At 38.4% G+C, this 18,971-nt stretch overlaps 1 protein-coding gene across 2 annotated transcripts in view; it reads left to right on the top strand.

Annotated features, from left to right (window-relative positions):
• Positions 1–2,034: 2,034 nt before the first annotated feature.
• The window catches only part of SOS2 (SOS Ras/Rho guanine nucleotide exchange factor 2), an 84,862-nt gene continuing 67,925 nt past the window's right edge, over positions 2,035–18,971 (top strand). For both annotated transcript variants that reach the window (XM_069486835.1, XM_069486825.1), the window contains exon 1: positions 2,035–2,408. In XM_069486835.1, the coding sequence (XP_069342936.1) occupies positions 2,322–2,408 (87 nt within the window). In that variant the 5' untranslated portion in view covers positions 2,035–2,321. The remainder of the gene's footprint in view (positions 2,409–18,971) is intronic.

Genomic DNA, 18,971 nt, shown 5'->3' with positions numbered 1-18,971 from the left:
GATTTGGCCCAGAAAAGCCTTCCAGTATCCTTGGCCAAGAATGAAACTTCTCACTAACAACTTTACTCTCCTATGAGAAAATACAGTCACAGCCTAGTAGTTTGACATTCTAGTAGTTTATAGCTGGGGTCTGGGAATAGGAGAGAAAATAAGGACCCTCATAGAAGCCAAAGTCTTTGCCCTCACAGACTGAAAGACTAATTGGAGAAATACAAGGGTTTTACTGTCCTACCTTTTATCCTAAGTACATGGGAATGGATGTGGCCATTTATTAAAGGATATTCTTGACTTAGTGGATACTTGGATTAGAAAAATGATCTCTTAAGTTTTCCAACTTTGCCTTACTGATTTTGCCAAAATGACAAAATGGTGCGTGATTTGGGCAGAATAATTGCTTAGCTACCAATCCTGGAACTGAATTGTAGCACTGAGTTATTTTTTGCACTCTGTTCTTCCCTTTCTCTTCCTCACTGCTGGTGGCTGAGGACAGGGACTAAATAAATGACTGTCTTCTTTACAACCTGTTAAAAATCATGTGCTTAGCATCTTTAGAGGGATGACATTTGTGCTAATGATATAGTTTCCAAAGTCTATGCCTTTTCAATTCAGAAAAGCTTAAGGTCAGGAGATCTTTTCTGGGTTGCTAATGAGTGTAAGCGCATCCCAGGGGTGGATCCAGGTTTTGCAGTACCTGAAGCCCGCACAATTTGGAGACATGATAAAGAAAATATCTTTTGGGCCGGGCGCGGTGGCTCACGCCTGTAATCCTAGCACTCTGGGAGGCCGAGGTGGGCAGATCGTTTGAGCTCAGGAGTTCGAGACCAGCCTGAGCAAGAACGAGACCCCACCTCTACTAAAAATAGAAAGAAATTATATGGACAGCTAAAAATATATATAGAAAAAATTAGCCGGGCATGGTGGCGCATGCCTGTAGTCCCAGCTACTCGGGAGGCTGAGACAGGAGGATAGCTTGAGCTCAGGAGTTTGAGGTTGCTGTGAGCTAGGCTGACGCCACGGCACTCACTCTAGCCTGGGCAACAGAGTGAGACTCTGTCTCAAAAAAAAAAAAAAAAAAAAAGAAAATATCTTTTGAAAGTTTTACAAAAACGTTATGATTCTGTAAACACACGGGTTCGTGCAAGTCAAAGATCTTTAAGTTCAAGCTTGATCAACATCATTGTCTTCTGCCTCTTCTGGCCTTACCACCGTATGCTTTCTTTCCATGCTTCGGTCCCCACACCACCACCGTATGAAATAGTTACTATCTCCTTACTATGCTACATATAGTATACACTTTGTATCTACATACAGTACATATATAAACAAAGAAGCCAAGTGGAGCACAAATACGTTAAATACTGTGTCCAGCCTGAACGCCCTTATTCTCTCCAAATCCCTGTACTGCCACGCACGACTGCAGTCCCGGGACTCAGGCGCGCCAAGAGTGACACGGAGTCAGCATTGCCTTAGGAAGGTCAAGAGGAGGGAGCCTATGCATAAGTTGGAGAGTCTGTCTGCAACAGGCCTCCTGCAAAGTCCCCGGGAGAGGCGGACTCCCCCGCCGCCCCGGGGCCCCCCAGGCCCCGCACCCCAGCGCCTGACCGGCGCCTCTGCCCGCTCCGCGGCGCGCATGCTCCTTGCAGGGCTTCTCCGGCGACTCGGGATAATGAGCGCTGGGCCGAGGGGGCGGGCCGAGCCGCGACTGCTGGGACCCGGCGCTCGGCGGCGGCCCCGGGGCGCTCTGCGCGGCTGCTGAAGGGGCGGCGGCGGTGGCCCGCACCGTGTGCGCTAGAGTGGGGCTGGCTCTCCCGACGCGCACGCCCGGTCGGCCCCCAGGGCCCTCTGGAGGTGACTCGGTCGGGCCGGGCCGGGCGGCGGTGTCGGCTGTGAGGGCGGGGATGAGGCGATGAGGAGACAAGCAGCCGCCGCCGCTCACCGCCCGCCGCGGCAGTAGCGGGAGTCGGGCGGGGGCCAGGCCAGCGGTACCCCCGCCGGGCTGCGAACCCAGACAAAGGAGGAGGAGCCGCCCGAGCCGCGGGCCAGCGCCGCGGGGAAAGGAGGTCGCCCGGGCTCGCGGGCCGCCGCGCTTCCTCTGCCGGCGCTTCGCGGGGCGAGGGCCGCCCGGCCGAGGAAGCCGCCTCTGGGGCCCCCGCCAGCCCGCCGGCGCCGCCTCCGAGCCGCCTCGGCCGTAGCCTCGGCCCGGGCGGGAGGCGGCGGCCGCCGGCGAGGCGAGGCGAGGCGGCCCGCACCCTGCCTGTCAGGCCACCGGCCCGGCTCGGCCCGTGGGCCGCCCCCGATGCGGAGGCGCTGCCGCTGGGGCCATGCAGCAGGCGCCGCAGCCTTACGAGTTCTTCAGCGAGGAGAACAGTCCGAAATGGCGGGGACTGCTGGTCTCGGCCCTGCGGAAGGTCAGTGCTGGGGCCCGGGCGGCCGAGGGAGGTGCCGGGGCGTCGTCGGCGAGCGGGCGGCAGGCGGGCGGGGTGCCCGGGCCGCGGCCCCCCGAGATTCTAACGGGGAGCAGCTCGTCCTCCCAGTGTCGAGTCCCCAGGGCCGAACTGTTGCTGTTTGGCTGGCTACGGGGGTGCTCATAATTGCCTGTTGCATCCAGAAGGACGTTTTCTCAAGTTTTTTTCTTTTCTTTTCTTTTTTTTTTTGCCTGGTCCCGGAAGGAAGGTTTGTTATGATCATAAAACTGGATTTTATGTTGCAGTCATTTCGTCAGGCAACTTCCGCCGTTGACCAATTTGTTGTCCTCAGGCTGGATTCGGGCAGGAGAAAGTCCCGCTGGTATTTAGACAGTTTCTAAAACAAAAGCACATTTTCAGGCCGGGTAATTACTTTTAATTAAGTTCTTTGGGAGTGTTCCCCCTAAGCAATTTGCTTGTCAAGGGTGTCCACTCATTTATGAGGCAATGTTTTTTTGTAACATGGATGTTTCACATGTGTGAAATGTCGTATTCGTTTTACGGTTCTTGAGGTAAATTTAAAGCGCCTCTCCACTTCCTGCAAAAAAATGTCTTACCTATTTACAAGAGATTTACCTTATAAAATTTGGTCAGTTTCTTCACTGGGTGCAATTTAGAACTTGGAATCATTTTAAGGAACAAAAAAGGTACAGGTTATACAAATCAATCCTTCAAATTTGGGTGCATTGCTAAGGTGCGTCTCTCCTGTAGATGGTGTCAGTCTTCCTCTGTGTAATTTAGGTGATAACTATACTATCATTTTTATAATACATCCTTTTACAAGGTCAGGACAAATTTAAAAACTGTAAATGGGTGAAAGATCAGCTATCTGCCTGCTGAGTAGGGGCTCTCTTTGCCATTGATGCAAACTTAGTCCCTTCTGCCTTTTGTGCAAAGTAACCAAGAATAAATTTTAAAGTAATAAAGGAGAAAAAGATTACTTTAAAAGGCTGCACTTAAAAAATAAATCTTCACACATTAAATGTCTGTAAATGAAAGAAAGTAGTGTATTTTAACGGTAAAAACATTTTCTCCATGCACTGAGAGTTTCAGATTTCCAATATTTTCCTAATTCTTGTAAGGAGGTATTGCTTTTCTTGGGGCAAGTACTAAGTCATGTCTTTTTAAAGAACTTGGTGGAGGTGACTAGAGGCAGCTTAAACAGTTATTTCACTGGTGTGCCAGGTGCTAAAGTATTACATTAAATTGAGCTTCCTTCCATGTGCTGCCCAATTCTGGGAAAGCAATGAAAAGTGTGCTGAGTAGTGATAATGAACTCTGGTCTTAATTAAAAGTAAAGGGGGAAATGCTTACGTAGTAATTAGCCCTTTGACCACGCAGTAGTGTTAGTGCAGTTATCATGTAGATCTATATTGTTGGCAATGTGATGCAGGTATATATTCATTAGAACTGTCTGGTAGCAAATAGTATTTGAGTATGTGTTGCATAATTTATTCAGTAGATAGCTTTGACTTAGGAATCCTTCACGAACAGATACAGATTTACTTTTTCAGGTTAGGCAAGAAACAAAGCCAGGATTGTTTTCCAGTCCTAATTCATTGCTTTAGTGCTGCTATTACTTTGCATTTATATGTTGTGCTTGCTTTCCTAGAACTCAAGTGCCTTGTGGACATTATGTTATATTCCACAATTCTGACATATGCTTTGTTTATGAAATAAATACATCTAAGAAAATACAGTCTTTTGAGATGAATTTAAAACAGCAATTTCTATTAATTTATTAACTCACTGTTATTATAGAATTGAGATACATTCCTACAGAAAATGTTTTTTATATTTTTGGAAAATTTTTAGTGAAAGTAATTCGGATTATGTCCAGTTTTGTGGTATTTGGGAGATTGCAATTTTTAGGCTTATAGTGTCTGCTAAGATTTGTAACTCTTAAGGAGTTAGAGGTCTACTCTTTCTTTGCAGGAAGTTTTAAATTCTGATATTTATCTGCCACCCATACTTTGTACAATCAGAATTTCTGCCATTTTGGGGGAGGCTCTGTCTTTACATTCAGAGCATCTAGAACTTGGCTTCCCCCTCCAGCTGACCAGATAGTTACAAAAGACTCCTAGGTTTGACTGTAATATTTCTTTCCTTCAGTTGGTGTTTCCATTGAACATGTGTACTTTACCTTCCTTCAGTCACTTAATGTTTATTAAACACATTTTAGGTACTCGTCACTGTGCTGGACACTAAGAATACAAAGACAAATTTTAAAAAGCCAAGGCCCTGTTGTAAAGGTATTTCCCATTTAGACTGAAAATTCTAAATTTTGAGGTTTTGGTTTATGTAAATGAGATATTTCTGAGCTCAGAGCTGTAAGGAATATTTTTGTGTGTCTGTGAAAGGAGCAATGTAGTTTAATCAGCTCTGTCAGGTTAGTCCACTTGGGCATCTTGGTGGAACCTCTAAAACTTTGTTAAAATACAATTTTTAGGAAGGTAAAATCATGACTTTCATGCATATGTAAATGAATTTGTATCAGTGATTTTGATTTAATTCATTACTTAATGAGGGAACTAGTACAATGTTAAAGCCACTTCATTTGAAAATTTGAGGAGGTAGGTATAGGCAATTTATTAAGGGAATATTAAGATTGCTGGGTTAGATACAGAATTAGCTAATATCCTAAAAGAACATAAAAGGATAAGTTTTTTTCACTGGATAAAAATTATTTGCATCTCTACCAGCCAAAAATCTGTAAGTTAATCTTATAGGTTTGTAAAATAGCCCAGTCAATAGAAAGTAACCAATGGTTCAAGGATAGCACTGCACTGAAAAGTACTTACTATTCTCTTTTATTTTTCAAGTTTTGGTTAATTTTTATGAAAACTGAATACATATGTGTATATATATTTGGCAGAATCACTCTTGTCAACATTGAAAATACAAGGGATTTTTAAAAAACATTAAGTTTCATTGCATTATGTAGGAGCATAAAGATTGAAAAATAGATTTATGGAAAAATAATTTCAGAAATAGAAATGTGGTCTTTAACTTGTTTGTTCTTTAACTTTTAAAATATTAGTTAACCTCACCCAGGACATTTAAAAACACAGAGAGCTACAAAACAGAGTGAAATGACATTACTAATGGATAATAATACATGGATTGTTACATTACTGCTAAATTATGCATCTTCCCTAAAAGAGCCAGGAACATAAATGCCTTCACCACTACTCCCCAAGAACACTGAAGCTATCATATTACTTGGGGGAAAAAAAGAGCATGGATATATTTGTAAATGTAGTTTATTAGTCTCTGTCTTTGAAATGCCTTTGGTACTTTGTGCTTGTTATTTGATTGTGTGCTGAGATAAATCAGCATTCTTCGTATGGGAAATATGCCTTAAAATCATTTTATCAGGTTTTTCAGTCCCTGATATTTCCATTAAGGTGTTTTATGCTGACTATCCAAAGAATTACTGTGTTACCACTTGTAGATGCCTTTTTGGTAAGGTGTTCTTCACCAGGCTAGCCATGGCAAAGTAAATGTTGTCTTGCCATCTGTAGTTACAAATGTCAGAGAGAGGTAGAAAGAATTGGTTGAATTACTTTGTTCCTGAGTCTAATTTGATTTACGTTAAATATCCACCTCCCACCCCATGACAGTTTGCTCTTAGATATCTGTCTAAAAAGCAAGAGGTGTAAGAGACTGTCCGGGTTAATTAATAAGCTGTCCATGGCAAGAAAAAAAAGAGGGTGAGGACTTTGATTCAGAAATGCTTTTGAGAAATTCTAGTGTTTCTGCCTTTGTACCAATGTCTATTGGAAATTCACTTTAGAAGATTGCCTGGGGCCCACAAGAAAAGTATAGGGTGATTTGAGAGAATAAAGTTGGTGTCACTAAAATATAAGGGAGTCCAAGAAGCCTTCTTTAAGGAAGTAACATTTGTTCTGCGTTCTAGAGGATATATTCAAATATATTACTGAGTGCCTCCCATGTGTTAGGGCAAGTGCTATTCTTGATACTAAGAATGTTTCGAGGCTCCTGCTGTCATAAAGCTTCCATTCTCTGTCTGTGGCTGAGAGGCCTGGGAGAGACAGATAATAAAGAATTAAACAATTATCTGAAAGAGCAATAGGAATTAACAAAACAAAGGGGGGGAAAGGATTTGAGGCTGAGGGAAAGGTAGGAACATGACTTGTTTTGAAGAACCAAGAGAATGAGGAGATGAGGCCAGTGTAGCAGACTATTGGTACACCGAGTTTAGGTCTCTGGTGCCCGAGAATGCGTCGTTCTGTAGGGTTATCATTTATGTACAAAGTAACTAGATTAACTTGATCAGAATTGCATTTTGAAAAAATTACTCCAAGTCAAAGCCAGAAACTGATTAGAGATCCTGTGAGTTTTGTGACATGAGGCCTGTTCTGGGTTTCCCAAAGCTGCTGAATGTAACAACAGAACTTGAGAGAGTCGTTTGGAATTATTCCAAACTAATAATGACCCAAACTGACCCCAGGGGTTCAGCCAGAACTGGATGAGCATTAGGAATGCATTTTAACTTGCTGCATTTGGCTCCCTGTCAACCATGATTTAGTAGCCTTCTTCTGTTTTAAGTTTAATTTTGGTATGGTATATTTGGAGCAATAATATTCCATTAAAGTGTTTTATGCTGACTATCCAAAGCATTACCTGTGTTATCACTTGACATAGATCAAGTATATGTCTTTTATATTAACCGTGGCCTCTCTTTCTAGGAAATAGTAGTTTGATTATATCCTCTATTAGCCTGAATACTTGAATCAGAAAGGAATTTTAATGTTAACTAATGGATTTAGCATTATCTCATGTAGTCCACATTAACAGTTAACAACCTAAAGTTCTTTTCCTCTTTTGCATAAAAACGTGATAGTAAGTAGAAAGCTTTTTGAAATGTATAAAGTGTTATTCACTTCACATTTTAACATGTGGAAATAAATAAGTGCAATGAAAATAACATCAATGATCTAGGTAAGAGCCACTGGTATTAATTAGCTCTTCCAAGTAAAGTTTTCTGTACCCTAGTTTTCTTCATTAAATCATTTTGCAAATTCAAACACTACCTCTTACTTACAAAGTACTTTGTAGTTGTATCTTAGTTGACCCATTAGCAGCATTTGACAGTTGATCTCTTTCTCTTTTTGGAATTCTGTTCATCATTTGGCCTCCAGAATATCAAACTCTCCTGGTTTTTTTTTTTTGTTTTTTTTGTTTTTTCTCTCTCTGGATATTCCTTCTAGGTCTTCTTTTTTGATTCCTTCTCATCTTCCTGACCACATCATTCTGACCTCCTCAAAGCTTAGTTTTTAGACTTCTATTTCTATTTATAGTTGCTCCCTTGGCGATCCCACCCAGCCTCATTGCTTCACGTATCACCTATATTTAATAATTTACAAATTTATATTTCTGGCTCAGACCTCTCTCCTAAACTTGGATATCCAACTTTTTTCTCGATCCTCCTACATAGGGATCTCAACCAATACTGAACAACTTTTCTTCCCCACAAAACTTGTTCCTTTTGTAGTCGTTCCCATATCAGTAAATGGCTACTTCATCTTTCTAGTTGCTCTAACTCAAAATCTTAAATTATTCTTCTTTTCTTCTTTTTTTTTTTTTTCCTAAGATTCTGAGAGCTGCGATTAAATTATTCTTGAATATTGCCTTTCTTTTTTTTTTGGACTACACATCTAATCTGTCAGCAAATCCTTTTAGCTCTACTTCAGACTATAACTATATTCAGTCACCATTTTAGACTTTTTACTTTTACCACTTGGAATCAAGTCATCATCACCGATCTCCTGGAGTACTGAGAAAGCCTTTTAATTGGTCTCCTCTCTTTTACTCTTGTTCCATTCGGTTTTTTCTCAGCATAATAGAGATAAGTGAGATCACATCACTCCTTTGTTCAAAATTTTCTTAGCACTCAGAATAGAAGTTCAAGTCCTCTCAGTGGTCTGCTAGGCCCTGTACGTTCTGGTAGTGCTCCCTTCCCCCCTTTATCTCTCTGACCTCATTTACTACTGTACCTTGTTTGCTCTACTCCTGCCCCACTCTGGCTTTCTTGTTCCTGTAACACTTAGGCATGTTTTAGTCTAAGGACTTTTGTACTTTCTGTATCTTCTGCCTGAAATGCCGTGCCCACAGATAATCACGTGGCTGGCCCTTTTGCTTCCTTCAGGTCTTTATAGTCAAACATCCTCTTCTTGGAGAGGCCTACCCTTGCAGCCTATCTGAAACAGCTACATCCCTCTGCTTCCTGGACAGTCTCACATAACTGTTCACAGATGTTCAGAATATAAACCAAGCTGTTATTTTCTCCCATAAACCTGCATCTTCAGTATAAATGGTATATCCAGTTCTCAAGCCAGAAACCTAATCGTCATCTTCCCCCCTTTCTCACACCAGGCTTGCATCTAATCAACACTGAATCTTTTCTTGATTCTTTCTCCTAAACTGGGAGTTTTCTAACTTTTTTGCTGTGTATCTCCAAAAGAATTTTGAAAAACTTGTACATTTTTATGTTGAATCTAGAAATTTTCATCTTAAGTTTAAATAGTTGTAGTGGATATAATTTTATATATGTTATAAATATTGATGTTTTAAAGTAAAACAGTTCATCAATCTTTTAAGTGTTTCAGATGGAATCTAAGTGCCCAAATAATTGGTTACTGTCATCCTTTTAAAATACACATGACAAAGTTTTTTTAACAGTTGGAAATTTTACATTGTTCTTTTTTTCTCTGTGAACTTTTTGTTCTGCTTCTCCCACATAATTATATTCTAAATTAAATATTTTTTATTCTTGTTTGAGACAGGATCTAGCTCTGTTGCCTGGGCTAGAATGCAGTGGAATCATCATAGATCACTGCAACCTCATACTCCTGGGTTCAAATGATCCTCCTGCCTCAGCCTCTGGAGTAGCTGGGACTACAGGTGTGTGTCACCATGCCTGCCTAATTTTTTTAATTTTTGATTTTTTGTAGAGACGAGATCATGCTATTGCCCAAGCTGGTCTCGAACTCCTGGCCTCAAGTGATCCCCTCCCACTTTGGCCTCCTAAAGTGCTGGGATTACAGGTGTGAGCCACTGTACCTGGCCGATTATATTCTAATATAATACTTTTAGGTAAAAAAGTCTTTGATTGGCCAGGTACAGTGGCTTCACCTATAATCCCAGCACTTTGGGAGCCTGAAGCGGGAGGATTACTTGAGGCCAGGAGTTTGAGACCAGTCTGGGCAACATAGGGAGACCGTGTGTTTACAAAAAAAATGTTTTAAAAAATCAGCGGGGTGCAGTGGCAGGTGCCTGTAGTCCTAGTTACTTGGGAAGTAGAGAAGGAGGATCATCTGAGTTCAGGAGTTGGAGTTTACAGTAAGCTATGATTGTACCATGCATTTCAACTTGGGCAACAGAGGAGACCCTGTCTCTAAAAAAAAAAAAAAAAGTCTTTGATTGATCCTTCCTTTGTATTAATACTTCTTTACAACAAAAAGTCCATATATTGAATTTTTAAAGATTTCTCCTATCATCATAAAGCTTTAAGACCTTCCTTTTGAATTGATCTTGAGTTGATAGGACATAGTCAATCAAAGACATACAAATGTCATGAATTTTGAACAATAATTAATAACTATAAAGCTTTATTGAATATGGAGTTCTCAATAACATGTGTAACTATTTACATTATTTTTAAATTAGTTCATGTTTCATGGGTGAATATTAATGCTATAATGAGAGAGAGAGTCTAGCTAAAGTGAATCGGAGTTCAGTATCAATTCTATTCCTGTTTTCCACTTTATAGATATAAGCCCTGAGAACCCTTGTTAGCATAATTTAGAAGAAAAATTTAAAGCAATCAAACCCAATTTTTAAGCTTCTTTCAAATTATATGCCAAATTATATAATTCTTTCAAATTATATAGTAAATCTATCATCAGATATGATTTTTAATGATCTGTCTACCAGCAACTCAGTTGGGTTCTCCTTCAGTTTTGTTTAAGGTAAAAAATTGGAAACCACCTGGCCTGGAAATTAATTTGTTTTCTGGTCCTTAGAGTACTTTGTTTAATCCAATATACTGAAGAAAAATTGGGACAATAAAACAGTATTAACTTCAGTACAGTTTAGCCAAGACAATATTTATTGATAAAATGCACTTTATCTTATCACATTCTTTAAATATATTTTCCTTGAATTTTTGGAGCTGCAGATCTAGCTCATTGTGTTAGCTTTTTGTTGCTGGATAACAAATTATCACATATTGGCTTAACATAAAACCTGTTTATTATCTCACAGTTTCTGTAGGTCAGAAGTCTAGGCACAGTGTAGCTGGACATTGCTTAGGGTCTCACAAAGCTGAAGTCAAGGTTTTGGCTGCAGCTGTGGTCTCATTTGAGGTTTGGGTTCTTCTTCCAAGCTCATGTGATTATTGGCAGAATTTATTTCCTTGCAGTTACAGGACTGAGCTCCTAAAGGCCACCTGCCATTTCTTGCCACATGACACTTAACATAACATGTCAGTTTGCTTCTACCAAGGTCAACAGGAATGCATCTGCTACCACCCCTTATCTCATACTTCTAGACCAGTTTTAAAGACTCATCTGATTAGGTCAGCCTCACCCAGGATAATCTCCTTTCTGATGAACTCAGAGTCAATTCATAAAAACCTTAGCTGCCTTTGCCATGTATGGTAACCTAATCATAGGAATGATATCCCATCATATTCACAGGTTCCACCCATATTCAAGGAGAAGGGACTATACAGGGCATATATACCAGGGGGTGGGAATTTTGGGGGCCATCTTGGAATTCTGCTTACCAAACTCATTATTTTATGAAAAATATCTACCACATGACCTCATTACTAAAGTCAGTTTTAATTTTTAAGCCAGCCAGTCTAGTCATATTTGTCTTTTGTCAAAGTCTGATTTAATTTTTTAAGTCAAATGAATGTTACTATCTGCCGTATGCCCGCCATCTCACTTCTGAATTCAAATATTAATAGTAAGACAGATAGATAAGGTATGAAAGCATGCTTTGGATTTTTTCTCCTGAATGAAGGTATTATAATATTGCCTTAAATATTTCTTAAAGATGCTCTTTTTTCTTTGTTTTCATGGGCCTATCTCCTCAGGAGGATTTTTTGACAGTAGGCTAAGGGATGGGAAATGTGATGTATTTAAATGAAAATATTCATAATTGTCTTTGTTTAGTGTCCTAGAATTTATTTATTTATTTTTTGCACCCTAGAACAACATACCATAGTGAGTTTTAGGCTAAGTGAGAGATCTGCCTTTCTTCAGTAAAGTGGGAGGAGGGCAATTATGGAAAGAAAAGTGAGAAAGGCTAACTTGCTCCCCATTTGTGTGCAAGCTCCTTGTCAGGCAGCTCTTCTTTAAGATAGAGTACATGTGGTACTTTAGGTAGTATGCTGATAGACGTGGCTGTTTGGCCCAGGGATTTTTAAATTTAGCATAAAACAAAGTAATAACGATCTTTTCCCAGTTCACAGGGGGAAAAAGCACCAATATTATTATTTTTTTCTATTTTGTTTTTCTCTCATAATTAAAAAAAAAATTTTGGTGTCTGCTGCAGTTTACTTGCTAGTGAGTAAGTAGTGGGAGATTATAAAATAAATGAAAAGATACAGAGGTTTTAAAGGGAAAATGGCTTATCGTGCTTTTTGTTTTTTTCTTATAAATGTGTGCCTGTAGTTTGATTTTAAGTTTTATAGTTATTTTTACTAACATTGTCCCTGCTAACTATGATGAAATATAAGTGTCTTAATATTTCATGTTCTGCAAGTAACACTGGCTTCCAAATGCTCTGCCACTGAAACAAGTTGGGAACCATTGATGTAGCCTATACTGTTTTGGTTTTGCAGGCTTTTGCCGGCCTTTATGGGAAGATACTTAGAGATCATATGTCATTTCATTTCATTCAAGGAAAATTTTGATGACAAAAGTTTCTGCTTCAGCTAGTACTCTTTCTTATATAATTGTTTTATGGTAAGCTCTCACCTAATAGTAAGTTAAATAGAATGAGATTCCTGGCCTGTACTTATTACTTGCATTTTAAATAAACATACATTGTGAAAACCTGTCAAGAAAGCACCTAATTAAGATCCCTGACTTTAAGTGAGAAGTGAATATTAGTAGACAGTAGGAATAGAGAAACAGAGTGGAAATTCCCTCATTTATATGAGATAACTGCGTCTCCAGGTACATATCCAGTGGAATAAAAACAAATTTTATGGAGTTTAAAATTTTTCCCAGTCTCCATATAATTGCAGTGAGGCCAAGAAATTGGTTTGCTCCATGAATCTATTTAGCAAGTATTTACTTAGTGCTTTCTTTATGCAGAGGACCCTGCCTTTAATGACATGGTAGTGGGTTACCTGTGTGTTAGGAATATAGGGGTGGAGAAATAGGGGAGGAAACCAAAAACAAATGGTTTCTGACCTTAATGAGTTTATAGTATTACAGCTATGGTTCTAATTCTTGATTATACACTCTGATCTGAAAAATGTTACCTTAGAATATTATATTTTTAATACTATTTTTAACAGCTTTATTGGGGATATAATTGACATACAATAAACTGCATATATTTAAAATGTACAATTTGATAAGTTTTTATATACACACAGTGAAACAATCAAAATAAAGATAGTTAACATACCCTTCAGCCCCATAAATTTCCTCTTGACTCTGTAATTCTCCCTCCCATCTCTTCCCACTCTGCATCCCAAGGCAATCACAGATCTGCTTTCCATCATTATAGATATGGAATCATGCAGTGTATACTCTTTTGTTGTCTGGCTTCTTTCACTCAGCATAATTATTTTGAGATTCATTTATGTTATTGCATGTATCAATAGTCCATTCCTTTTCATTGCTTAGTAGTATTCCCTTATGTAGATATACTACAGTTTGTCCATTCACTTGATGTACATTTGGGTTTTCAGATTTTGACCATTACATATAAAGCTACTATGTAGGCCGGGCGCGGTGGCTCACGCCTTTAATCCTAGCACTCTGGGAGGCCGGCGGGTGGATTGCTCGAGGTCAGGAGTTCGAGACCAGCCTGAGCAAGGCGAGACCCCCGTCTCTACTAAAAATAGAAAGACATTATATGGACAACTAAAAATCTATATAGAAAAAATTAGCCGGGCATAGTGGCGCATGCCTGTAGTCCCAGCTACTCGGGAGGCTGAGGCAGTAGGATCGCTTAAGCCAAGGAGTCTGAGGTTGCTGTGAGCTAAGCTGACGCCACGGCACTCACTCTAGCCTGGGCAACAAAGTGAGACTCTGTCTCAACAAAAAAAAAAAAAAAAAAGGCTGCTATGTACATTTGTGTACAAGTCTTTGTATATACATTTCCTTTTCTCTTGGGTAATTACCAAAGAGTGGTTGGATCAGATAGTAAGTAGATGTTTCACTTTTTGAGAAACTATCAAATGTTTTCCAAAGTAGTTGTACTGTTTTACATACCCACCAGCAGTATATGAGAGATCCAGTTCCTCTTGCCAACACTTGGTAATTTAATTTTAGCCATTCTAATAGCGGTGTAATGGTATCTTGTGATTTTAGTTTGCATTTCCCTAGGGATTAGTGATGTTGAACATCTTTCATGTTCTTTCCCATCCACATATCTTCTTTGATAAAGTGTTTGTTCAGGTCTTTGGCCTATTTTTGCAGAGTTGTTTTCTTAGTGAGTTTTGAGAATTCTTTGCATGTCTGGATACAAGTTCTTTGTCAAGTGTATACTGTACAAAGATTTTCTTCCAGTTTGTAGCATTTTTTTTTTTTTTTGGTTCTCTTAATATTTTATTTTGAAGAGCAAAAGTTTTTAATTTTTATAAAGTCCAGTCTATCCATTTGATTTTTTTTAGGGACTATGTCTTTAGTGTCATATATAAGAAATCTTTGCCTAAGCCAGGGTTTCAAAAATTTTCTCTTATTTTTTTTTCCAGAAGTTTTATAATTTAGAGTGTACCTTTAGAGCTATGATCCATTTAAATTAATTTTTATATGTGATGTGATAGTTTTGTATATGTATGTTTCATTTTTTGCATATAGATATCTGCTTGTTCCACCACCATTTATTGAAAAGGCTATCCTTTCTCCTTTGCAAAAGATCTTTGTGCATTTATAAAAAATCAGTTGTCCAGCAGGGCATGGTGGCTCATGCCTGTAATCCCCGCACTTTGGGAGGCCAAGGCAGGAGAATCATTTGAGCCCAAGAGTTTGAGACCAGCCCAGGCAACATAGCAAGACTCCTTCTCTACAAAAAATAAAAATATTAACTGAGCTTGATGGCGTGAGCCTGTAGACTCAGCTACTCAGGAGACTGAGGCAAGAGAATCACTTGATCCCAGAAGTTTGAGGTTACAGTGAGCTATGATCGAGTCACTACACTCTAGCCTGGGCAACAGAGACCCTGCCTGGTAAAAAAAAAAAAAAAAAATCAATCATCCATATTTCTGGATTCTCTATCTTGTTCCACTGATGTATTTGCTTATCCTTTTTTTTTTTTTTGGAGGCAGAGTCTTCCTCTGTTCGTTATAGCTCACTGCAACCTCAAACTTCTAGGCTCAAGCAATCCTCATGGCTCAGCCTCCTGAGTAGCTGGGATTACAGGTGCACATTACCACGCCTGGCTAATTTTTGTAATTTTTATTTTATTTTTTTTAATAGAGATGGGGTCTCAAATTGTTGCTCAGGCTGGTCTTGAACTCCTGGCTTCAAACTATCCTCCTGCCTCGGCTTCCCAAAGTGCTAGGATTGTAGGCATTAGCCACTGGGCCTGGCTTTTTGCTTATCATTACATCAGTATGATACTGTTTTGATTTACTGTAGCTTTATAAAAATCTAGTGTTAACTGGGGTTAACACTAGAGCTAACCCTAGTGTTAGCTCTTCAACTTTGTTCTTTTTTAGACTTGTTTTGATTATTCTAGGATCTTTGTATTTCTGTAAGAATTTTTAAATCAGCATATCAATGTCTATTAAACAGCCTTCTGGAATTTTGATTGGGATTGTATTAAACCTGTAGATCACTTAAGAGGAACTGACATTTTAATGTTGAGTCTTCCAACTCATAAAGTTTATCTCTTCATTTATTTAAGTCTTTAATTTCTATTACCAGTATTTTGTAGTTTTAGTGTATATTCTTGGAATGAAATTTATTTTTCTCTTTAAATTAAATTTTAACTCATTCATAATGAAAAAACTTCCAGTATTCTTAATGGATGTTTGAGACATTTGTATCCTTGCAAAATTCTTGGCAATGGAATGAAGAATTTGACGTAAACATCAGTCAGACTTTGTAGCCAAAGGAATTTATTTCCACATTATACTTGAAACTCAAATATTAGTTGAACAACTACACTAGCATGATTTTTTATTTGATTGTATATATGGAAAATCAAGAAATATAAATCAGGAAATTACATTTCTGTAACCTGTCAAATATAGTGTTTATTGGTAAAGAATAATTTGAAATGCTTTTATGTGTGTCTATACATGGATTTATAGTATTACGACTATTTACAGTGTATGTGTAAGGAAATGCCTTCTGGCAGTTTGAAAATACCGTGTAACTAAAATACAGGTCTGACTTGTTAATCTACTATTAAAGGACTGAAAATTATTTTAATTGCTCTTTTTCTGACTAGTGTTTCAGAAAAATATGATAGGTGAATTCATTCTGATGTGGTAATTTTATGTTTACTGTCTCTTAGCATGCTGAGATAGTAAATACTGTGGAAGTGCAAAGTATGGGTATCTTTCATTGTCATCTTGATGTACTGTTATAGCATTTATGGGTGGAATTTTAACATTGTATATTTATTTTTATTACTGTTTTCATATTTGAAATTAAGAGGTTTGGCATAAGAAACTTTGATGCTTAGTGTTAAAGCTGTTTTGTAGGTTATTTACCAAAATCATAATCACAGGGGAAAAAATCCATCCCAGTTACACTCGTCTTAATCCTCATGGCAGTCATTGTTACTGAGTAGGGCCCTTGGGAGGCTTTTTATGAAAAGATGTTATAAGAAACAGCCTTATGCTGCAGTTGCAATATAAATGTTTTATAGATAGATGAGGTCTTGCTGTGTTGCCCAGGCTGCCCGCAAGTTCCTGGGCTCAAGCAGTGCTTCTGCCTCAGCCTCCTGAGTAGCTGAGACTTTGGGCACACCACCATGCCCAGCTAAATGTTTATTTTATATGAAAAAAAGTCTTCTTTACTTCTATTGATTCAGTAGAGATGTATACTTAAGATATAATTAAGTTTCCTCTTGTCATGCTAAAAAAAGTGAAGGCTGTAAGAGGAAATATTTATTTCCCTCAAACCTATTTTGAATTAATTAATTAAATAGAGACAGGGTCTCATTCTGTTGCTCCGTCCAAAGTGCAATGGTGCCATCATAGCATACTGCAGCCTCTAACTCCTGGGCTCAAGCAATCCTCCTGGCTCAGCCTCCCAAATAGCTGGGACTATGGACGTGTACCACCACACTTGGCTGATTTAAAAATTTTTTTTTAGAGATGAGGTCTCACTGTTTTGCCCAGGCTGGTCTCAAACTTCTGACCTAAAGTGATCCTCCTGCCTTGGCCTCCTAACGTGCTAGGATTACAGGTGTGAGCTGCTACTGCACTTCTGTATTTCTGAGAAAGAAAAAGTACTTATGTTGCTATTTTTTGTTTTTTCTGTTTTGGGTATTATCTGTTGACTTCTTACCGTGGAAGGTAAGGACTTAATATTCTTTAATATGCGTATACACTCCCCCCTCCAACCATGCACACCTTACCACATATACATGATTTCTGCCTCCCCCACCCCATAGTTATATCTTTATTTAGGTTAGATTAATATTCAAAATTTACATTATTGTGACTATGAATGCTACTTACAGTTAAACCACTTTTGCTTTCCTAACTTTTTCCTTTTACTACAGTTAGTAATTATTCTTGTTTTCTTGTTTGTATAGTTTTCTATGTACTGTACTTATTATCAAACTCAAACTCTCTACCAGTTATCTAAATATTCTCTCAATATTTTTAGTCCCATCAGATACTGTCAATTTCATCTTCTTGAGACATTTTCTCCCAGAGCCTTCTGACCTGCTCCAGTCTGGACTGGTGACTTTTATGCCTATCTTATAGCTCCCATCCTATAATTTTCCTTCACTTTATCCTGGGCTTTTTTTCCTTTCTTATGTATTGATCTCTTCATTTCCTAGATCCCATATTCTCTTTCTTGATTTATACCCTTGTTTTAGTGTAGCACAAACTACAGAAGCTTAATGAGAAAGGATATGTGGAAGATAAAATTTTTGACCTTGTTATATCTAAGAATGTCTCCATTTTATCATTTGATTTATAATTTGTTGGCATTTTGAATTCTAGTTTGGACATCATTGCCATTTAGCTTCTATTGTTACTGTTGAAGTCTGGAGCTAATGTCTGCTTCTTGCATAGAATACGCTCCTCCCCCTACCTTCCCCATACCCCCAGTCTTATAGGATATTCTCCTTGTCTCCAGTGTTCTGACATTTTAATTTTGTTCATTGAGTTGAGTGCTAGGAGAACCCTTCAGACTTATTTTATTGATAATTTCCTGTTTGCTAGATGATTCTCTAACTTTTTAAAACCTTATTTATGATGAAGTGTAACACACAATCAGAAAATGCATAAAGAATAAATACACAGTTTAAGGAACACTTGTGTAACCATTCCAAGGTTAGAAGATAGCACTTTGTCAGCGCGTTCTCAAAATAACGCTCCAAAAGGCAGCAACTTTTATGGTAATCACTGACTTGATTTTCTTTATAGTTTTCTTACTTAAGCATATGTCCCTATACACCATCATTTAATTTTGTCTGATCTTGAACTTTGTGAATGGAATCCCATTGTATGTATTCTTTTTATGTGACTTCTTTCTGCCAATGATATGTTGAAGATGCACCCACATTTTATGAAGCCGTTGTTACTACTGTAATTTTTGGGGGGCTGTGTATATTCCAGTGTACAAATATGTCACAATTTATCTATTCCACTCTAGATGAATATTTGAACTTTTTTCTGATTTGGAGAGTATCACTAGTAATGTCACTTTTCAACCTTCTTGTGTATGTCTTTTGGTAAACGTGTACTCATTTCTATAGAGCAGTCTAATAGAAATAATAATGTGAACCACATGTGTCATTTAAAATTTTCTCATACCACATGTAAAAAGTAAGAAAAAAACAGGTGAAATAGATTTTAATAATATATTTTATTTAACCCAATAAATCTAATCATTCCACCATGTATTCAATTTGAAAATTATTGAGATATTTTACTTTTTTTTTTTTTTTTACTAAATCTTTGAAATCTGGTGTATATTTTACACTTACATCCCATTGCAATTCAGTGGACCTACATTTCAGATATTCAGTAACTACATGTGGCCAGTGTCTGTTATATTGGATTGCATAGCTCTAAAGGATATATATATATATATCCTG

This window comes from Eulemur rufifrons, chromosome 2 (assembly GCF_041146395.1).
Source record: "Eulemur rufifrons isolate Redbay chromosome 2, OSU_ERuf_1, whole genome shotgun sequence".
Taxonomy (NCBI): domain Eukaryota; kingdom Metazoa; phylum Chordata; class Mammalia; order Primates; family Lemuridae; genus Eulemur; species Eulemur rufifrons.
The sequence above is the reverse complement of the archived record's forward strand: the minus strand, read 5'-3'. Positions and strand labels throughout refer to the sequence as shown.